We start from the raw sequence: 23,221 nt of genomic DNA, 5'->3' as shown, positions 1-23,221 counted from the left end.
CCTGTCCCGCAGGTGTGATGTTTCGGATGTACCGATCCTGTGCAGGTGTTGTTACACGTGGTCTGCCACTGCGAGGACGATCAGCTGTCCATCCTGTCTCCCTGTAGCGCTGTTTTAGGCGTCTCACAGTACAGACATTGCAATTTATTGCCCTGGCCACATCTGCAGTCCTCATGCCTCCTTGCAACATGCCTAAGGCACGTTCACGCAGATGAGCAGGGACCTTGGGCATCTTTATTTTGGTGTTTTCAGAGTCAGTAGAAAGGCCTCTTTAGTGTCCTAAGTTTTCATAACTGTGACCTTAATTGCCTACCGTCTGTAAGCTGTTAGTGTCTTAACGACCGTTCCACAGGTGCATGTTCATTAATTGTTTATGGTTCATTGAACAAGCATGGGAAACAGTGTTTACAATGAAGATCTGTGAAGTTATTTGGATTTTCACAAATTATCTTTGAAAGACAGGGTCCTGAAAGGGGACGTTTCTTTTTTTGCTGAGTTTATTTAAAGAACTCACATATATTTTTTGATAATGTTTGAGCAAGCCACATACAGTATACTAACATAAATTCTAAGTATGAACTGAGACATAGAGAACACATCTATATGTTTTTTATGTAAAAATAGCTATATAAAATACATTTGATTGATTGATAATAGATGTTATTTCACATGCATGCTGTATCAGTTAAATGATGGCCAATGACCTATTTTAAAACAACAGAATCATTCTCCTCAGTACCACAGCTGCTTCTGCCTCAATTCATACATGATGCCTTTAGCTTCCTGCCTCTGCTCCGCTTTCTGCCTGACCGACTTTGCTCTTTCTCGGCTGTAGCGCTGCTCTGAGGCTGCTCCATGACACTGCTCGATGCTAGCGGTACCATGTACTCCTGAGTGGCGCAGTGGTCTAAGGCACTGCATCGCAGTGCTAACTGTGCCACTAGAGATCCTGGTTCGAATCCAGGCTCTGTCGCAGCCGGCCGCGACCGGGAGACTCATGGGCGGCGCACAATTGGCCCAGCGTCGTCCAGGGTAGGGGAGGGAATGGCCGGCAGGGATGTGGCTCAGTTGATAGAGCATGGCGTTTGCAACGCCAGGGTTGTGGGTTCGATTCCCACGGGGGGCCAGTATAAAAAAATATATAAATATGTGTTCACTAACTGTAAGTCGCTCTGGATAAGAGCGTCTGCTAAATGACTAAAATGTAAATAGCTGCTCCATGATAGCTATTTTATGATAGCTTCTCCAGACTTGCTGCTTCATGATATCCGCTTCAGACTAGCTGCTCCAAACTAGCTGCTCCATGATAACTGCTCCATGCTAGCTGCTCCAGAATAGCTGCTCCATGATTCCTGCTCCAGACTAGCTGCTTCATGATACCTGCTCCAGCCTAGCTGCTTCATGATAACTGCTCCATGCTAGCTGCTCCATGCAAGCTGCTCCATGATACCTGCTCGATGATAACTGCTTCATGATAACTGCTCTATGATACCTGCTCCAGACTAGCAGCTCCATGATAACTGCTCCAAACTAGCTGCTCCATGATAACTACTCCAAACTAACTGCTCCATGATAGCTACTCCATGATAGCTGCTCCAGACTAGCTATTTCATGATAGCTGCTCCAGACAAGCTGCTCCATGATAGCTACTCCATGATAACTGCTCCAGACTAGCTATTTCATGATAGCTGCTCCAGACTAGCTGCTCCATGATAACTGCTCCAGACTAGCTGCTCCATGATAGCTACTTCATGATAACTGCTCCAGACTAGCTATTTCATGATAGCTGCTCCAGACTAGCTGCTCCATGATAACTGCTACAGACTAGCAGCTCCATGATAGCTGCTCCATGATAACTGCTCCATGATAACTGCTCCAGACTAGCTGCTCCATGATACCTTCTCCAGACTAGCTGCTTCATGATAACTGCTCCATGATAACTGCTCCAGACTAGCAGCTCCATGATAACTGCTCCATGATAGCTACTCCATGATACCTGCTCCAGACTAGCTATTTCATGATAGCTGCTCCAGACTAGCTGCTCCATGATAACTTCTCCGGACTAGCTGCTCCATGATAACTTCTCCAGACTAGCTGCTCCATGATAACTGCTCCATGATAACTGCTCTATGTTTAGCTGCTGTGTGTTCTTGTTGCCTCTATACTAGACCCAGAGCCATCCAAGCTGCAGCAGGCAGACACTTTCCCGTCCCAGGCACTGACTCCCACAGCCAGACTCCCTCTGAATCACAGTTGTCCCCCAAAACACATCACATGGATCACAGTCCCTTTGTTTTGTATGCTGGCGCCTAGCCGAACCAAACGATTGTGCACGCATACTCCCTTCACTTGAAAAATGCAATACTATGGTTTGTCCATTTTTAGACACCATACACTTCCTCAAAATAGTCCAAATTAATCTAAGATGACTCAATCATTTTTTATTTTATTTAACCTTTATTTAACCAGGTAAGCCAGTTGAGAACAAGTTCTCATTTACAACTGCGACCTGGCCAAGATAAAGCAAAGCAGTGCGATAAAAACAACAACACAGAGTTACATATGGGGTAAACAAAACATAACGTCAAAAATACAACAGAAAATATATATACAGTGTTTGCGAATGCAGTAAGTTATGGAGGTAAGGCAATAAATACGCCATAGTGCAAATAGTTACAATTTCGTATTAACACTGGAATGATAGATGTGCAAATAGAGATACTGGGGTGCAAATTAGCAAAATAAATAACAATATGGGGATTAGGTAGTTTGGTGGGCTAATTTCAGAATGGCTGTATACAGGTGCCCAAATCTGTCATTCATTTTGACATTTTTGCAGAGGAGATCTTAGTCGCACAATTTTACATCTAACTAAGATGTTAGGTGCAGTATTTTTCAAAGAAAAAATTTGCATGAAAACAAGTCATCTCTCGTCCTCTGTAGCTCAGCTGGTAGAGCACGGCGCTTGTAACGCCAAGGTAGTGGGTTCGATCCCCGGGACCACCCATACACAAAAATGTATGCATGCATGACTATAAGTCGCTTTGGATAAAAGCGTCTGCTAAATGGCATATTATTATTATTATTCGTTGAATGACAACAAAGACTTTATTGATGAATCCCTACTGTTGACCAATCACCGACTTGACCAATCACCGACTTCGGCTTGCCTCCAGAAAAAAAATGCTGTGCCCGAATAGCCGAAGTCCAAAGCAAACAAAAACGTCACAAAATGTCATCATAATATATACACCAACTCTACAGAAGTGTTTTGGCTGGGAAGCATGTGGACGCCTTAACCCTAACCCCAACCAGGACATGACTGGGCCTGGACCTAGGTTACACATTAACCCTAACCCCAACCAGGACATGACTGAGCCTGGACCTAGGTTACACATGAACCCTAACCCCAACCAGGACATGACTGAGCCTGGACCTAGGTTACACATGAACCCTAACCCCAACCAGGACATGACTGAGCCTGGACCTAGGTTACACATGAACCCTAACCCCAACCAGGACATGACTGAGCCTGGACCTAGGTTACACATTAACCCTAATCCCAACCAGGACATGACTGAGCCTGGACCTAGGTTACACATGAACCCTAACCCCAACCAGGACATGACTGAGCCTGGACCTAGGTTACACATGAACCCTAACCCCAACCAGGACATGACTGGGCCTGGACCTAGGTTACACATTAACCCTAACCCCAACCAGGACATGACTGAGCCTGGACCTAGGTTCCACATTAACCCTAATCCCAACCAGGACATGACTGAGCCTGGACCTAGGTTACACATGAACCCTAACCCCAACCAGGACATGACTGAGCCTGGACCTAGGTTACACATGAACCCTAACCCCAACCAGGACATGACTGAGCCTGGACCTGGGACATGAGGGTGCCTGCTGCAGTGGGATACTGTGTGTCTTGTTACTGTACTGTTGCCTAAAGCTGCTGCAGCCTACGGCAGTGTCTCTGCTCCATATCCTAGCAGACAGAATGAAGGACTGGACTGTAGCTTTGCTTTGCTCTAGTGCACATGCCTCTGATCTGAGAGATCACTGTGCAGGATGTAATAGGAGGGAACAAGGAGGGCTGCCTGGGAGAACTGTGTCACAGTGTCTGACCTGGTTTCTCTGTGTCTGTCTATGTGTTTGTCTCTGTGTCTGTGTCTTTGTGTCTGTCTCTCTCTGTCTCTCTGTGTCTGTCTGTCTGTGTCTCTGTGTCTGTTTTTTGTGAACGTGTCTCTGTGTGTGTCTGTTATTCTGTGTGTTCTGGCATGTGTTTTTTCTTGTTCCTGTGTGTGTGTGTGTGTGTGTGTGTGTCTGCGTGTGTGTGTGTGTGTCGTTGTACTGTGTGTGTGTGTGTGTGTGTGTGTGTGTGTGTACATCCCTAGGCCAGACTCTGCTAGGCCAGACTCTGTTAGGCCAGACTCTGCTAGGCCAGACTCTGCGGAGGGCAATCTGTCGTCCTGCCCGTCTCGTAATGGAGAGAAGGACTGGGAGAACGAGTCCACAACCTCCTCCACTCCCTCCAACCAAGAGTACACAGGTACGGCCCGCTACACTACAATCACAGTATTCTGCTTTCAAAAGGAGACCACACTACTGCAGTATACCGGAGCTCTGTGGTCCATGTGTAGAACAGGCTGTTCTGACTTTCTGGTAGTTTGTCACTGCATTCCTTATGCTGGTATCTGTTTCTTCCCTCAGGCCCAAAGCTGTACAAGGAGCCCAGTGCCAAGTCCAACAAGTATATCATCCAGAATGCACTGGCCCACTGCTGCCTGGCGGGCAAGGTCAACGAAGAGCAGAAGAACAAGATAATAGATGTAGGCAGTTTGATGTACACTGTTTCTTTTTCTCTCATTTTACTTTACTCTTTTACTTCACGTTTTGTTCCTTTCTTTTCCTTCCCTATCTCTTTCAGGAAATGGAGAGGTCGGGGGCCAATAACTTCCTGGTTCTATTCCGGGACACGGGTTGCCAGTTCCGCTCGGTGTACTCCTACTGTCCAGAGACGGAGGAGATCACCAAGCTGGCGGGCATCGGGCCCAAGAGCATCACGGCCAAGATGATCGAGGGACTGTACAAGTACAACTCGGACAGGAAGCAGTTCAGCCACATCCCGGCCAAGACCATGTCGGCTAGTGTAGACGCCATCACCATCACCCCCCACCTGTGGCAGACCAAGAAACAGGGCACACCCAAGAAACTGGGTAGTCTCAAGTAGTCACAGCAACAAGCCGTTTTCATAACAAACCAAGGATATTGTTGCTAGGTGTCCTGGGTTATAGTTGAGGACTGAGGGGAGGCTTTGTGGGTTATCCGACCACGGAACGGACCCAGGTCTGGGTATGACCTGGGATATTACAGGGTCTGGTTTGGTATGAACGGTGCTAATGAGTCCAGCTTTCTAATGTTCTTTGCCAGTAAGATATTCCATGAACACTTACACTCAGCATTCATCTGGGTCTGATATCTTATATACAGTATAATTGAATGATTATGTAGAAGGATTTTTCTTCTTAAGAGAACACTGCTGAAATTATGCACAACTGGAATGTAGAAAAAAAAAAAACACAAGTCTCAAGGGACATTGTTGTTGTTATGCAAGACTGTGTGTGTGGGACCCAGAGTCATTCTAATGGAGCACGCGTGTGTGTGTTCGTCAGCATGCGTGGGTGTCCATGTTCTCATGTGCCCAAAAAAGGGGGGGGCTGATGAAGGCCTTACTGAATCAGACCACTGAAGCACTGAATGTCATCTCTCTGAAATAGACAGAGTTTGAGGTCTCCCTGTTCATCATGTTTGGCCTTATGCTTGTTTTGTGTGTCATATGAAAGTGCAGCGATTATGTCATATTTAAGCGCCAGTTGTGATGTTTTTGTGAGTACAGGACAATTGGCTGTGTGTGAGGCTTGCTTTTCTCTCTGGCTGAAAGAGGAGAGTGAGCAGTTGGGTTTGTGTAATGTGTAAATAAGTGCCAAGATTGAGTGAGGAGAATACCTCAGAATTGGGTTGTCGTTACTTTCGATAAGAACTAGTAAATCATTGATTTAAGTATCATCTAGTTCACGGGAATGTCAGCAACTGACTTAATATATTTTATGTTTTTGATAAGGCTTTGGAAGTCTTTTAAAGGCTTTTTAAATTTCATTGACATAAATATAAATATACGTAAAGACTATATAACTGTATAAGTTCATTTAGTTTGTATATAATACCAATTCCATTCAAAATGAATGAGTCAAACTAGCGTTTATCATTTAATATGGACGGATATGGGGCCTTTTATTGTTTAAAAAATGTACGTGTGTAATCACTTTTCAATGTCACTGACAGGACGATTTCAAGCTTTAGAATAGCAGCAAGTTTCACAAATTGTGTCATGAGCCTGTGCAATTCAGAGAAAATATCTTATAAAAGTCCTTGTTGGGATACAGTATGTGTTTGGACCTCACAGATATTCAAAAGCATTTTACTTTATTGTGGATAGTATCTTAACTGTTGAATTCCATTTACACTCTAAGTAGTCCTCAATACATGTATGTGTACATATACAATTGAGAGTAATTCATCAATAGCAATTCATGATGCTTTCCCACTGTAGATTGCAGTATTTGTTGTTGTATAACTGCATACTTACATAATGTAGATCACAGAAATATGAAACATTCCTACTGGACTTTCACAACATCTGTTACATTATGCTTCAACATGTTACATTCCTCTAACCTATGGAAGGAAACTGGCATTATTATTATTTTGGAGAAAAGCCGTGTTTATGCTGTACATTATATACAGTATTTTGTCATAAGTGTTTTTCGTAAACCATTTTCCATTTTGAGGTTTCATGTGAGCAGCACATCTGTCTCAAAAGAAAATATGTTTTGTATGAGTGACGGGCAACAAATAGAGAGAGAACTGACTGCAAACTGTTTCCTGCTGCATACTATTGTCAGTAGTGGATAATCAGATATGTATGAGATGCCATTCTGTGTTTTTCCCATTCTAAATTAGTTTTATTTTAACCCTGTCAATATGATCATGTATTTATGTTATTTTTATATATTCCTTTGAACTATATTAAAATGTAAATTTTCATCGAAACTTGTGATTTATGTTTTTGAAGCTTGGTTATCCACTTGAATCAAATTGTTTGATTCTTTGTTGTTACTGCATTACAGAACAAGTGGGTCTTGAACCTGCAACCCGAGGCCAGCTTGTCATTTTACTGTTACCTATTACATAATTTCTCATAGAAAACCTAATGATTGAGATATCAAATCAAATAAAATGTTATTTGCCACATGCGCTGAATACAACAGCTGTAGACCTTACAGTGAAATGCTTACTTACAAGCCCTTAACCAACAATGCAGTTTTATGAAAAATAAGTGTAATAATAATAATAATAATAATTAAGGGGCAGCAGTAAAATAAAATAACAGTAGGGAGGCTATATACAGGGGGTACCGGTACAGAGTCAATGTGCGGGGGCACTCACTATTCGTCCTCTCTTGCACCCAATAGCAACTTTAGGCAATCAAATGAGAATAAAACCAACCAGATTTACTTCGTATCACTGTCTGTTTTAATCCTCTTTAAACCTTTTCAGAGGGCCATGTCCTTCAAGCATTTAATTGTATTTACCCGACTGTTGCACTTTCCACTGTGATTCTGCGATTACATGTAAATGGAACACGTCCTAATCTGGGAGGTGAAGGCATGGGATTATCCATCCACCATCCTGTCCTCTCCTGACAAGTAATTATCGCATTGCACGTGGCATAATTGGAAGTTGATGACAGTTTATTTGATGCTCATGTTCAATGGATGGTAGGAATGTCGATCGGTAGCCCAAAGGCTATGCGGTTTTGATTTGCAAGAGAAGCGATGCTTGGGGCGCCCCTGTGAAAATGGATGGGATTTGATTGGTAGACAGACGAAGCGGTGCGCTTGACAACCGAAGGGGCTGGGTAGCATGCGACTAGCAGCAGTAGAAATCGAGCAGAGAAGACAACAGAAAGGGAGAGAGAAACAACCAAAGAGACTGACGAACGAAACGAAGCAGAATCGCCGTGACAGCTACGATTTTCAACAACACAGAAACAAATCTAAGGAGCGTGTTTTCAGCCCATGTATTTTTAGACCAAGGTGAGCTTTAAATCGCATTGAGGGCGTGTTTGTTAATGCGTGGGAAGCCTCGCCACCCATCCCGTCTGTGCTGCTAGCGGATGATGAGTCTCTCGCTTGGCCTGGCTAGCCATTCTTCTGGTCATGATCTGAATCTGTCATCGCGGTTTTGGGTGTGCGGTCCTGACAACAGTACTTGTCGTGGTATGTCGCTACCAGCTAACATTGGCTGTTTTAGGTAGTTAGTTAGCTTGCTAATATTTCAGAGAAATATGTGCTTGTCTTGTCGTTTATTTCACAACATCAGACAAGAACAGGTTGGGGTGAAGCAGCTAGCTACTTAGCTAGAAAGCTAATTTTATGTGTTTGAACCCCACCCATAGCTGCAGTGCCTAGCTACATGGTTAGTTAGTTCTAGATTGTAAATAGATGTTGATTTATTGGAACCCTTACCTACAAGTTATAATTAACTAGTTAGCTAGTTCATCCTATTTTTAGGTGTTGCGCTGCGCATAGTTTCCTTGCTGCTACGTTGTTGCCACTGCTGCTGTAAGTGTCGCCAGCAGTGACTCTTTGCATGCAGTTTGGTTGTTCTTTTTCTTTTCTGAATGGCCTGTTTTGTTGATTGCCAGATATCTAACCTTGTTCTTTGTTGAAAGCACCTATTCCTAAACTAAATGTATAAGCAGAATGTTGTAACCACTTGCTTGGACACCTTGTCAACAATGCAGATTGCAATGCAACACCAAGATAGCAGAACTATTGACATAACTATCTAAATCCTTAGTCAGCATCCAGGCTTCTTTCTCCCTGTGCAACTGTAGCCTAAGCAGTAAATCAATCAATGAAATCTGCAGTAATATAACTTGTTTGCAGTTGTAGGGTTGATGGCAATTGTCGTAATTTGAGACTCAAATCCTAATTATCATGACAGTAACCTCAGTCAATGGTATTTATCCTATTTTTATCCCCAGGTGAACCCTTGAACAAGAGTGAGATTAAATATGATGGGTTACAGTTCATATCTGTTAGCCTTCCTGGCATGGGGTTTCCAAACTTTGTCAATTTACCAGTAATGCGATCCTAATCCATAATGTGTTACTGTTATTACTTCACAATTAATAGCACAGCTGTGTGTGATTGGATTAACTCTCAGCTGCAGACTTTGTGCTGACGCTGATCTGCTGTTAATCTGCTAATCACAGTGGTCAGATTTGGGGCTTGATTCCATTATGTGCAATTGAGGATTTTGTCATGTCGTTCACATTGAGTAGGCGCACAGAGTAGGCCTAGGTTTCCTGTGCTTATTTTCTGGGAGGGATTGAAATAAATGAGGCTAGACTTCTTGAAAGCCTATTCAAAAGTAAGCAAGGTCAGTTGTACCAGTTGTTGGCCAAGTGAAACTATCAGGAGCAACAAAATACTTGGTTGAACACAGTGTGGCAATAAAGAGACATTACGTTACATTAGGAATTTATTGTTTACCAAACAGATACTAGGCTGCCTTTCTACAATCAACATGAGAGCCTCAGTTTATGGTTTGTATACTTACCCTGAGTTTTGTTGTTGTTGGTGTGTGTCAGCTCGTCGTAGCCATGACAGCGGAGGAGATCATCAATGTGAAGGAGGTGGAGATCATCAAGGTGATCCTAGACTTCCTCAACTCCAGGAAGCTCCACATCAGTATGCTGGCCCTGGAGAAGGAGAGCGGCGTCATCAACGGACTCTACTCTGACGACATGCTCTTCCTCAGGTACACAAAGGCCTGGGTCGTATTCATTAGGCGCCAAACGGCAAAAAATAACTAAAACAGGGAGAGACTACCTGGACTTAGGCTATCCAATAAAGAACGTCCATTTTCGTTTTCTGTTGCAAAATGTTTTATTACGTGTGCCCTAATGAATATGACCCTGACATTACTGTTTGGGTCTCACTATGTGGATAGTGTTAGAAATACAAAGGGTTTGGGGCTCTCCCATAGGATATCAAGACACCTCCATAAGCGATTGCTGCACAACAACAGTTGACAGACTAATTAGATGAAATTGTTGCTGTTCAGCATTCCAAAGAATTTTCATTAACTCCATGGAAGTGGCATTTTTCAGGCTCATATTAATAGGTCACTGGATGCTAAACTAATGCTGAAACACAATGTTCAGAAAGTGTAGCATAAATTCCTTTGTTCATGCAATAATGATCCAGACCACCTCTATGATAAACTGGATTGGAGTGCCCCTTTTAAATGTCAGCCAGCAGTGAACTGTTACGCCTCTTTGGCATTCCACTCAGCTGAGTTTGTGAAATGTCTGATTGGAGTTGGACCCCCTTTCACACAGAGGGCCCCACTGTTACCGGGTGACCATTCACTGCCTGTCTTTTATCTGCCCCTTTATTACACTGACCAATCATGACAATCTGTTTCAGTAGGAGATGGCAATCAGGGAAGTGAATTGGAGAATCCTTTGTGTACATGGTTTTGTTCTGTGGTTTTGTTTCTGTATTATGAAGATTTCCTGAAATGATGTGGCTAGTGTGAATAGGCTCAGAGCACGTAACGGGCTGCATTAGGTGTCACTAAGACTGAGCACTTTATTGAGTATATTACACCTGATTTATTATCTCACCTTTTTTGTTGAATTGTTTATCTCTGTCCAGGCAACTGGTGCTGGATGGGCAGTGGGACGAGGTGCTTCAGTTTATTCAGCCGCTGGAGTGCATGGACAAGTTTGACAGGAAAAGGTGAGGCTTCGTTAATACGACACAGACGTAGTCTGACTGTACCTGCCCATTTCTGCACTTAGCAATGCTACATTATTGCCTTGCCAAACCAACTATACGTTAGCAACCTGACACCTAGGCTAGAATGTACAGGGTTTGAATTACTTTTCTGAGACATGTTCTGGGGCTATACTTTATTTTGTTGTCGTAGGTTCCGTTACATCGTCCTGAAGCAGAAGTTTCTAGAGGCCCTGTGTGTGAACAACGCAATGTCTGCTGAGGACGAGCCACAGCATGTGAGTCAACAGACAAAGAATAGACTCTCAATTCAATTGAAAGGGGGTGTTTACATTACCAAAGCAAGTGTAATAAACAAAAACTATTACGATTTAACAGTAAATATTGCACTCAAAAAGGTTTAAAAAAGATAGATATTTCAAGTGTGACATCGGCTATGTACAGGGATTTACATCAGCTATGTACAGGGATTTACATCAGCTATGTACAGGGATTTACATCAGCTATGTGCTAATAGCTGTAGTATGAATAGGGTCTCTCTCTCTCCCTTCCTTCCTTCCTTCCTTCCTTGCTGGACATTGTTCTAGTTGTGTCTGTCTCTGTCATTACATATTCCATCTCCCTGTCTTTGTTTTCCTGTCTCCTTTCCTCTGCCTCCTTTCCTCTGCCTCCTTTCCTCTGTCTCCTTTCCTCTGTCTCCTTTACTCTGTCTCCCTCTGAATGAGCCAGGAATCACCAAACAGCCCTCCTTTCTTTCTCCATCTGTCACTGCCTATTTTTTTTTTGCTCCTAGTAAACACACAATCATTGAGCTTTCTCTACTCATTGTCCTATATGAGCTTTGTCACAGACAGTGCAGATCTGAGTCCAGCTTGTCTCCTGACTCGATTAGTGTGGGCTCCTCCTGTGTTTGTGTATAAGGCTGTGTTTACACAGGCAGCCCAATTCTGATCATTTGCCCAGCATGAGTTAGTGTGTGTGACACGTGAGTCTGATTTAGCAAGTTTCTATGTGTTTATTGTGTTAGGTCTAGATTTGTTTCTCGTGAAAATCTCTTTCACACATTTATTCAAAGCACTTCAAAGCAACGCTGACATTGTTTTCCTTGGACATGATAGAGATCTGAGCCCTTCTACCCTGGCAGTTATAATCTTGGCCTCAGAAACTGATAACAAGTAGCTACTCTTCAACAGGATCTACAGACATGCTGGGTTTTGATGATCAAAACATAATTTTTCATCCTCTCTGTCTCTGAGGGAATGTTGAGTCTTGAGGGATGAGGATGGATAGTGCTACATTGTCTCTAGAAATGGATAAATATGCATAAAATAAATGAATAAATGTGCATAAAAGCATGTTTTGTTTTTGTGAGAACCCTCTACACTGCATCAAGTTGCCTACTGCTACATGTGAGGGAAACATGAGTGAATGTGAGGTGGCCCAAAATCTAAACTCTCTCTCTCACAGTTGGAGTTCACCATGCAGGAGGCGGTGAAGTGTCTTCATGCTCTGGAGGAGTTCTGTCCCTCTAAAGATGACTACAGCAAGCTATGTCTGCTCCTCACCCTGCCTCGGCTCACCAACCACGCTGAGTTCAAGGCATGACACATTTTATAGTTATGGCATCTGATACCTGGTACCTGTTCATTTATAAATAATAACAATAATGAATCTGATCGTAGGCATCGTACTGTTATTCTAGCTTTGTGATTGATGCTAATATTTACTTTGAAGAAATGTTGGTAACAGTTTACTGAAAGCTGGTATCAAAGGGCATTATTACATTGTTATAAGCATGTATGAGCACTTATGATATAGCTATAGATAATAAACATATGTAATATTATGAATCCATAACTCTATAGCATATGTTGTATTATTCATCCATAACTATCTTATTTTTTCAAATGTATTATTTTTCCAAATGTATTATTATGAGACGACCCTGGTGTCATATGTGTGGATGGGTTTTTAGCTAAATGACTAAAGTATAAGTTGCATAATGTTTCCCCTCCAGGACTGGAACCCCAGCACAGCGCGGGTGCACTGTTTTGAGGAGGCGTGCACAATGGTGGCAGAGTTCATCCCTGCAGACAGGAAGCTGAGTGAGGCGGGGTTCAGGGCCTCAGGGAACCGCCTCTTCCAGCTCCTCATTAAAGGAGTTCTGTATGAGTGCTGTGTCGAGTTCTGTCAGGTGGGGGATCCAAGTGTTCTGTTACAAGGCATTGTACAAATAATGTATTTTATATCATATAATATGATTTTCATGCTTGGTGAATAGGATGGATGGGTTGATTGATTGGTTAGTTAGTTTAATGATTGATTGATTGATGGACTGATTGATTGACTAACTAATATATTGTGTGCCACTGACTCCAGAGCAAGGCGACAGGCGAGGAGATCACGGAGGGCGAGGTGCTCCTGGGGGTAGACATGCTGTGTGGGAACGGCTGTGATGACATGGATCTGTCCTTACTCTCCTGGATGCAGAACCTGTCCCACAGTGTCTTCTCCTGCGCCTTCGAGCAGAAGCTGCTTCAGATCCACGTGGACCGCCTGGTCAAGCCCGCCAAGGCCAGCTACGCAGACCTCCTCACCCCGCTCATCAGCAAGCTGTCCCCCTACCCCTCCTCGCCCCTCCGCCGTCCCCAGTCCGCCGACACCTACATGTCCCGGTCTCTGAACCCGGCCCTGGACGGCCTGTCGTACGGGCTGTCTGGCCAGGAGAAGAGGGGCCCAGGGGGGGACACGGCAGGGGGGAAGGGGATGTCCCCCATGTCTCATTCCTTCGCTAATTTCCACACAGGGGGCCAGAGTCTTAGCAGGAGTCTGATGCTGGAGAGCTCTGACTGCCACAGCATCTTTGAGGAGTCGCCTGAAGGGTGAGAGAGAGGAGTGTGGTTTGGATTTATGTTGCACTTATTCAATAAAAACATTTTATGTAGTAAGGGCATGACAAGTCATTATACCACAAACAGATCTGAGACCAGGATAGGAATTCAACTGATCTGCCACTCATTTGTAGTAGTTTTACTCTAGAAGAATGGCCAAGCATCGTCTAGGGTAGGCTAAGCATTGACATTATGTCAATCAATCAATCAAATTGTATTTATAAAGGCCTTTTTTACATCAGTCACAAAGTGCTATACAGAAACCCTGCCTAAAACCCCAAACAGCAAGCAATGCCGATGTAGAAGCACGGTGGCTAGGAAAAACTCCCTAGAAAGGCAGAAACCTAGGAAGAAACCTAGAGAGGAAACAGGCTCTGAGGGTGGGAGACACTGTGGCCCCGTCCGACGATACCCCCAGACAGAGCCAACCAGGCAGGATATAACCCCACCTACTTTGCCAAAGCACAGCCCCCACACCACTAGAGGGATATTAACAGACCACCAACCTACTACCCTGAGACAAGGCTGAGTGAAGATCTCCTCCACTGCACGAGCCCGAGGGGGCGACAAACCGGACAGGAAGATCACGTCAGTGACTCAACCCACTCAAGTGACGCACCCCTCCTAGGGACGGCATGGAAAGCAACAGTAAGCCAGTGACTCAGCCCCCGTAATAGGGTCAGAGGCAGAGAATCCCAATGGAGAGAGGGGAGCCGGCCAGGCAGAGACAGCAAGGGCGGTTCGTCGCTCCAGTGCCTTTCCGTTCACCTTCGTACCCCTGGGCCAGACTACACTCAATCATAGGACCTGCTGAAGAGATGAGTCTTCAGTAAAGACTTAAAGGTCGATACCGAGTCTGCGTCTCTCACATGGATAGGCAGACCATTCCATAAAAATTGAGCTCTATAGGAGAAAGCCCTGCCTCCAGCTGTTTGCTTAGAAATTCTAGGGACAATAAGGAGGCCTGCGTCTTGTGACCGTAGCGTACGTGTAGGTATGTACGGCAGGACCAAATCGGAGAGATAGGTAGGAGCAAGCCCATGTAATGCTTTGTAGGTTAGCAGTAAAACCTTGAAATCAGCCCTAGCCTTAACAGGAAGCCATTGTAGAGAGCCTAGCACTGGAGTAATATGATCAAATTGTTTGGTTCTAGTCATGATTCTAGCAGCCGTGTTTAGCACTAGCTGAAGTTTATTTAGTGCTTTATCCGGGGAGCCGGAGAGTATAGCATTTCAGTAGTCTAATCTAGAAGTGACAAAAGCATGGATGAGCTTTTTTGCATCATTTTTGGACAAAAAGTTTCAGATTTTTTGCAATGTTACGAAGATGGGAAAAAAGCTGTCCTTGAAATATTCTTGATATGTTCGTCAAAAGAGAGATCAGGGTCCAGAGTAACGCCGAGGTCCTTCAGTTTTTTTTTTTTAGACGACTGTACAACCATCAATATTAATTGTCAGATCCAACAGAAGATCTCTTTGTTTCTTGGGACCTAGAACTAGCATCTCTGTTTTGTCCGAGTTTAAAAGTAAAAAATTAGCTGCCATCCACTTCCTTATGTCTGAAACACATGCTTCCAGGGTAGGCAATTTTGGGGCTTCACCATGTTTCATTGAAATGTAGAGCTGTGTGTCGTCCGCATAGCAATGAAAGTTAACATTGTGTTTCCGAATGACATCACCAAGAGGTAAAATATATAGTGAAAACAATAGTGGTCCTAAAACGGAACCTTGAGAAATACCGAAACTTAAAATTGATTTGTCAGAGGACAAATCGTCCACAGAGACGAACTGATATCTTTCCGACAGATAAGATCTAAACCAGGCAAGAACTTGTCCGTGTAGACCAATTAAGGTTTCCAATCTCTCCAAAAGAATCTGGTGATGGATGGTGTCTAAAGCAGTACTAAGGTCTAGGAGCACGAGGACAGATGCAGAGCCTTGGTCTGACGCCATTAAAAGGTCATTTACTACCTTCACGAGTGCGGTCTCAGTGCTATGATGGGGTCTAAAACCAGACTGAAGCGCTTCGTATACATTTTTTGTCTTCAGGAAGGCAGTGAGTTGCTGCACAACAGCTTTTTCAAAAGATTTGAGAGGAATGGGAGATTCGATATAGGCCAATAGTTTTTTACATTTACTGGGTCAAGGTTTGACTTTTTAAAGAGAGGCTTTATTACTGCCACTTTTAGTGAGTTTGGTACACATCCAGTGGATAGGGAGACATTTATTATCTTCAACATAGGAGGACCAAGCACAGGAAGTAGCTCTTTCAGTAGTTTAGTTGGAATAGGGTCCAGTATGCAGCTTGAAGGTTTAGAGGCCATTACTATTTTCATGAATGTGTCAAGAGATATAGGATTAAAAAAAGTTGGGTGCCTCCATTGATCCTAGGTCCTGGCAGGTGTGTGCAGACTCAGGACAGCTGAGAAATACACAGATTCAAAGAGGAGTCCGTCATTTGCTTTCTAATGACCATGATCTTGTCGTGGAAGAAGTTCATGAATTCATCACTGCTGAAGTGAAAGGCATCCTCTCTTGGGGAATGCTGCTTTTTAGTTAGCTTTGTGACAGTATAAAATATACATTTTGGATTGTTCTTATTCTCTTCAATTAGGTTGGAAAAATACGATGATCGAGCAGCAGTGAGGGCTCTTCGATATTGCACGGTACTGTCTTTCCAAGCTAGTAGGAAGACTTCCAGTTTGGTGGAGAGCCATTTCCGTTCCAATTTTCTGGAGGCTTGCTTCAGGGCTCGGGTATTTTCTGTATACCAGGGAGCTAGTTTCTTGTGACAAATGTTTTTAGTTTTTAGGGGTGCGACTGCATCTAGGGTATTACGCAAGGTTATATTTAGATCCTCAGTAAGGTCGTTAACTGATTTTTGTACTCCAACGTCCTTGAGTAGATGGAGGGAGTCTGGAAGGGCCTCTAGGAATCTTTGGGTTGTCCGAGAATCTATAGCACGGCTTTTGGTGGTCCTTGGTTGGGGTCTGAGCAGATTATTTGTTGCGATTGCAAACGTCACCTGTTTGATTAAGCCTGGAGTAGACTGAGGACTAACCTATGTAGTAGGAAGCACTAGAGAGCCTCTACCTTCAAGTACTCAAAGAAGAGGCTCAGTGATGACTTGCTCAACACCCACTTATTAGGGAGCAGCAGAGTGACGGTAGTGATTATCTGAGGAATGTCTGGAGGACATTGCAGCAGTCGTTGATGCAGTAACATACACATTACGTAGTCCTTTAATGTGGTCTCTCTGGGTCTGTCTCTGTAGCTCCAGGACAGACACGCCCGTGGATAAGATGATGAGTTCAGGCACCCTGCGCCCCGATTCCGCCCCTGGAGAGGACGCCCCATCACCAAGCTCTGCAGAGAGGAACGAGGTAAAATACCTGATGGAAAGGAGGTGGGGAAGAGTGTATTTTTTGCAAAATAAAAACACATTTCTAGAAAATGTGTCTAAAAGGCGCCTCACCCTGACCTTTTTACCCGGTTCAGACAAATCCTACAGAGTCATCTTCCCTACTGATGTGTGATGATTGGGGTTGTAGAGAGAATTTCTTTCAAAGATGGTGGCCTCCATCAGTCTAAATATAGGCCTGAGATGAATCTGTCTGACGTGTGAAACTCACTGAGTCATCGATCATCTGCGGTTTACAGAGCCTGGATTACAGCTAAGAGACCTGCCCTCTCTCTCTCTCTGTCTCTGTGTCTCTGTCTCTCTGTCTCTGTGTCTCTCTCTCTCTCTCTCTCTCTCTCTGTCTCTGTGTCTCTCTCTCTCTCTCTCTCTCTCTGTCTCTGTCTCTGTCTCTGTCTCTGTCTCTGTGTCTCTCTCTCTCTCTCTCTCTCTGTCTCTCTGTCTCTGTGTCTCTCTCTGTCTCTGTGTGTGTTACAGAACAGTACAGCCCAAAGGACACTAGTCGCCTGATTTCCCTCTAATTATAGCCTTAGAGGAGAGCAGACTGTTCTCTGCTCTGCTCTACCCTGCCACCGCTGTCCTGTCTAGCCTATACTTGGACGTCAATTAAGGCAGACCCCCGCACATCTCTGATTCAGAGGGGTTGGGTTAAATGCGGAAGACACATTTCAGTTGAATGCATTCAGTTGTACAACTGACTAGATATCCCCCTTTCCTACAGCCAGACTGTGAATGTACAGCCCTGCTCTGCCACGCCTGTCACCTGGGAGACTGATAAACAGACCAGTAGCAGAGTGGGACATTAGACTGATAAACAGACCAGTAGCAGAGTGGGACATTAGACTGATAAACAGACCAGTAGCAGAGTGGGACATTAGACTGATAAACAGACCAGTAGCAGAGTGGGACATTAGACTGATAAACAGACCAGTAGCAGAGTGGGACATTAGACTGATAAACAGACCAGTAGCAGAGTGGGACATTAGACTGATAAACAGACCAGTAGCAGAGTGGGACATTAGACTGATAAACAGACCAGTAGCAGAGTGGGACATTAGACTGTGATTTCACCTTCAGATGAGACCCTGCTTTATGGCTCCCTCTGCCACAGCTCTGTGTGTGTGTGAGCCCAATAGGTTATTGGATTTCACACTGGCTGTGGTCCCTGCATCAAAGAGGGCGAGTGATGGCAGTGAATATGAATGGCATTTTTATTCCAGAACTGAAGGGGTGTGCCGTCAATGCTGGCTTTGAATGTGAATGGCACTATGTAAGAAGTTGGCTGTACTTCAAACCATTCTGAATTAGGTTTGTGGTTTAATAAATGTGTGTGTGTGTGTTACCTCCTCAGCTGCGTGACTCGACAGAGAAGTTTGAGGAGTTCTACCGCCAGCGTCTGAGGGTACAGCAGCACCTGGAGCAGAAGCAGCAGCAGAGAAAAGTCTACCAGCAGATGCTGCTGGAGGGAGGGGTACAACACACGGACCAGCCAGCCCCCGGGACAGACGCCATGCAGCACAGCCTCACGGAGACCTTCCTCAACAGGTCAGACATACCCACAAAGCACAGGACTTCAGTTCCTCAACAGGTCAGACATACCCACAAAGCACAGGACTTCAGTTCCTCAATAGGTCAGTTATTCACCCACCGCGGTCTGAAACCAACATGATGAGTTCACCTCAGCCTTGCTTTTTTTATGTTTTGATGAGTTGATTTCCATTTTGTCCTAAACCCTGTAATGACTCTCCTCCTCTTGGACTGCTCCATATGTTGCAGACCACAGACCTCAGATGTTACATGATGTAATGTACTATTTCTTCCTGCATGTAATGGATGGAATAAGGGTTTCTCTGTTGTTGCTGAACATATCGTTTAAATCAAGCACCATTGCCTCACCCTTAGGAAAAAAACAACACTTTAGAAGACAGTACAGCCTTCTCTGTACAACCCATGGCTTGGATCTAACATGACGCAATGGAGAGACACACGCTTGTTATATATAAACATTCAGGACAGTCTGGGTTCAGCATGATTTTAAAAGGTATGGGAACATTTTGAGTCTAGTTAGAAGAACATAAAGGAAATAACTAAGAAAGGCCCTAAAGAACTCTAATGATATCATTATGCCCTTCTAAATAATACAGGGGGAGGGGATGGAGAGGGGGAGGGGATGGGGGAGGGAAGAAGGAGGGGAGGAGGGGGGAGGGGAGGAGGAGGGGGGAGGGAAGAAGGAGGGAAGAAGGAGGGGAGGAAGGAGGGGGTATAAGGAGGAGGGGGGGGGTAGATGGGGAGAGAGATCAAAAGCACTTTGTCCTACTGATTCACACCACAGTCTAGAAGGGAGAACATGGCCTGACCCTATGATGTCATCTCTATTATAGAGTGAAAGACAATATACAGTATCAGTAGACAGATTCTATTTCCTGTGGATAGGGGCTCTATGACATCAGCCTATCTAGGGTTCTATATCTATGGTAAACACTCAATGTTAATGAGATGCTCTAGCCTGGAGGATGTTTGACAAGATGACAAAATGTTAACTGATGCTTAGAGAGAGACTGTTGTGTTCTTTCACTAACAGGGTGTCTTATGAAGTGTCTCTAATACCCTGAGCACCAGCTGCTCCTGTGGTGCCTGGAGACAGACTGTCATTATCTAACTACAGTGGGGAAAAAAAGTATTTAGTCAGCCACCAATTGTGCAAGTTCTCCCACTTAAAAAGATGAGAGAGGCATGTAATTTTCATCATAGGTACACGTCAACTATGACAGACAAATTGATAATTTTTTTCTCCAGAAAATCACATTGTAGGATTTTTAATGAATTTATTTGCAAATTATGGTGGAAAATAAGTATTTGGTCAATAACAAAAGTTTCTCAATACTTTGTTATATACCCTTTGTTGGCAATGACACAGGTCAAACGTTTTCTGTAAGTCTTCACAAGGTTTTCACACACTGTTGCTGGTATTTTGGCCCATTCCTCCATGCAGATCTCCTCTAGAGCAGTGATGTTTTGGGGCTGTCGCTGGGCAACACGGACTTTCAACTCCCTCCAAAGATTTTCTATGGGGTTGAGATCTGGAGACTGGCTAGGCCACTCCAGGACCTTGAAATGCTTCTTACGAAGCCACTCCTTCGTTGCCCGGGCGGTGTGTTTGGGATCATTGTCATGCTGAAAGACCCAGCCACGTTTCATCTTCAATGCCCTTGCTGATGGAAGGAGGTTTTCACTCAAAATCTCACGATACATGGCCCCATTCATTCTTTCCTTTACACGGATCAGTCGTCCTGGTCCCTTTGCAGAAAAACAGCCCCAAAGCATGATGTTTCCACCCCCATGCTTCACAGTAGGTATGGTGTTCTTTGGATGCAACTCAGCATTCTTTGTCCTCCAAACACGACGAGTTGAGTTTTTACCAAAAAGTTCTATTTTGGTTTCATCTGACCATATGACATTCTCCCAATCCTCTTCTGGATCATCCAAATGCACTCTAGCAAACTTCAGACGGGCCTGGACATGGCTTAAGCAGGGGGACACGTCTTGCACTGCAGGATTTGAGTCCCTGGCGGCGTAGTGTGTTACTGATGGTAGGCTTTGTTACTTTGGTCCCAGCTCTCTGCAGGTCATTCACTAGGTCCCCCCGTGTGGTTCTGGGATTTTTGCTCACCGTTCTTGTGATCATTTTGACCCCACGGGGTGAGATCTTGCGTGGAGCCCCAGATCGAGGGAGATTATCAGTGGTCTTGTATGTCTTCCATTTCCTAATAATTGCTCCCACAGTTGATTTCTTCAAACCAAGCTGCTTACCTATTGCAGATTCAGTCTTCCCAGCCTGGTGCAGGTCTACAATTTTGTTTCTGGTGTCCTTTGACAGCTCTTTGGTCTTGGCCATAGTGGAGTTTGGAGTGTGACTATTTGAGGTTGTGGACAGGTGTCTTTTATACTGATAACAAGTTCAAACAGGTGCCATTAATACAGGTAACGAGTGGAGGACAGAGGAGCCTCTTAAAGAAGAAGTTACAGGTCTGTGAGAGCCAGAAATCTTGCTTGTTTGTAGGTGACCAAATACTTATTTTCCACCATAATTTGCAAATAAATTCATTAAAAATCCTACAATGTGATTTTCTGGATTTTTTTTCCTCAATTTGTCTGTCATAGTTGACGTGTACCTATGATGACAATTACATGCCTCTCATCTTTTTAAGTGGGAGAACTTGCACAATTGGTGGCTGACTAAATACTTTTTTCCCCACTGTACATCAATTACATTATTAAAGAGACATGGCACAAGACCAGCAGAGATTCCACCCGTGTTTGTGTGTGTGTATTAACCTGTGTGTTCTATCTACCCAGGTCCATTCAGAAGCTGGAGGAGTTGAACGTAGGGATGGAGAGTCTAGGGGAGGAGGTCCAGTCTCTGTCCCAGCAGTGTAATGGCACTTGCCCCACCCCCGAGAACAACAACAACAGTGACCCCGCAGGCCTGACCCCTGACCCCAGCGTGACCCTGACCCCCGAGCAGGGCCGCCCTCAGGGAGGAGGGGTGGTCAGCAGCACCCCACTACGCACCGCAGGGGGACGGGGGGTCCCCCCACCTAACGAATCCCCCGTGGTCTCCCAGAGGTGAGATACTGGTGTGTGTGTGTGTGTGTGTGTGTGTGTGTGTACGATATACACATAATTGTCTGTATGGCTGGTGTGTATACATGTTTTTTCTTTGTGTACATGGCAGGGTTTCCATCAGGAAAATTTGGCGCTGGACAACGTGACCGGCAAGATCTTTTTATTTACCGGACATTTGAGAAATTAATATGCATTGGGTGCGTAACGCATTACAGCGTCCACCCACTGTGCTCAAAATCACATTATTATTGTAATTCATCTTAACAGAATAGAAATTAGCCTGTAAAGTTGTAATAAAACAATGTTCTTATACCAACATGACAGGTTTTATTTAAAAGCAAAACATTGCCTGTTGCGTCTTTATCCCTGCTGGAAATCATCAATTAATATAATTTTAAAAAATCTATAAAAAAACATTTAGCCTAGAACAAGTTGCCTTCACGTTAATAAAACACTACTTTAAAATGTAATATTGTATAATATAATTTGCGAACGACCTGTCCTATAGGCTGTTTGTATGAACATTTTAATTAATAAATAACAAAACTCAGCTGTTTTCAAATACAATCTAGGCCTCTCTAATTTAACAGCCTAGGCATGAACATTTTAAATAGGTCTAGTAAATAACAAAACTGGGGAGAGGTGGTGGAGGAACACCAGGGCCGGTCTGCCCCATTTCCGCACCACAGCAGTGGAAAGAGGCCACTAGGCGGCCAGAAAATGAAGAAATTATCAAAGTGATGTTGGACAATCAAATTCAATATGTAAATGAACTAAATTCGTTAAGGCTGGTTCATTGAGAGAAATCTTAATTTACAATGCTGCTGTGAAGCGAGGCCCACGCCATGCATTTATGAAAGCACTTGTTTCCAAAGCTCAATTTATATCTCACTCTTTTTACAGTTCTACTGGATGATGTTAATAAATGGTATGTTTGTTGTAATTTGAACTATCGTGGGGTCGTAACTCGTGTCATGTGTGATTATACGAGGCTTATTGAGAACTCTGTTTCTTACTATAGGCAGTTGGCTGCCTAGTGATTGTAACTGTGAATAGTTGGCAACGATGTTTAGTTTCCAAGTGCTACGGAATAAGCTTAACTGAAATGCACCAATTGTTCATGATACACATAATTACTCTACTCTGATCTATCAATCCATTCCAAATCTTTATACTATACATGACACAGAGGCAGCATATGTTGATCTTGCCTAGGGCGGCAGCAGAAGTGCTAAGACTGGGCCTGACGAACACAATAATTAGCCTCTAATTTACTTGCGTTTGCGGACGACCGTGGCCTGCTCAAAGTGAGCCGCTGCTGTTGGGAAGTAAAAACTGTCCAACTCCTTGGAGCAGCTTGATGCACATCAACCTCATTACTTTGTCCTAAAGAAGGCGCGATCT

The 23,221-nt window shown here is 44.0% G+C and overlaps 2 protein-coding genes across 2 annotated transcripts in view; both read left to right on the top strand.

Moving 5' to 3' along the window:
- The window catches only part of LOC311114394 (calmodulin-regulated spectrin-associated protein 2-like), a gene marked incomplete at its 5' end in the record, with an annotated part of 78,054 nt that extends 72,799 nt beyond the window's left edge, over positions 1-5,255 (top strand). The window contains 3 exons of the mRNA XM_084189651.1: positions 4,437-4,561; positions 4,723-4,841; positions 4,940-5,255. Of these exons, the coding sequence (XP_084045777.1) occupies positions 4,437-4,561; positions 4,723-4,841; positions 4,940-5,242 (547 nt within the window). The 3' untranslated portion in view covers positions 5,243-5,255. The remainder of the gene's footprint in view (positions 1-4,436; positions 4,562-4,722; positions 4,842-4,939) is intronic.
- A 2,847-nt stretch (positions 5,256-8,102) lies between these two features.
- LOC311114392 (WD repeat-containing protein 47-like) overlaps positions 8,103-23,221 on the top strand; it is a 28,508-nt gene continuing 13,389 nt past the window's right edge. The window contains exons 1-10 of the mRNA XM_084189648.1: positions 8,103-8,168; positions 9,731-9,900; positions 10,803-10,886; positions 11,077-11,161; positions 12,351-12,482; positions 12,901-13,077; positions 13,263-13,765; positions 17,048-17,156; positions 18,543-18,736; positions 21,548-21,817. Of these exons, the coding sequence (XP_084045774.1) occupies positions 9,743-9,900; positions 10,803-10,886; positions 11,077-11,161; positions 12,351-12,482; positions 12,901-13,077; positions 13,263-13,765; positions 17,048-17,156; positions 18,543-18,736; positions 21,548-21,817 (1,712 nt within the window). The 5' untranslated portion in view covers positions 8,103-8,168; positions 9,731-9,742. The remainder of the gene's footprint in view (positions 8,169-9,730; positions 9,901-10,802; positions 10,887-11,076; positions 11,162-12,350; positions 12,483-12,900; positions 13,078-13,262; positions 13,766-17,047; positions 17,157-18,542; positions 18,737-21,547; positions 21,818-23,221) is intronic.

The sequence above is a fragment of the Coregonus lavaretus genome (genome assembly GCF_964263955.1).
Source record: "Coregonus lavaretus genome assembly, contig: HAP1_SCAFFOLD_543, whole genome shotgun sequence".
In the NCBI taxonomy this organism is placed as follows: domain Eukaryota; kingdom Metazoa; phylum Chordata; class Actinopteri; order Salmoniformes; family Salmonidae; genus Coregonus; species Coregonus lavaretus.
Note: the sequence above shows the minus strand (reverse complement) of the source record. Positions and strands in the feature narration are given on the sequence as shown.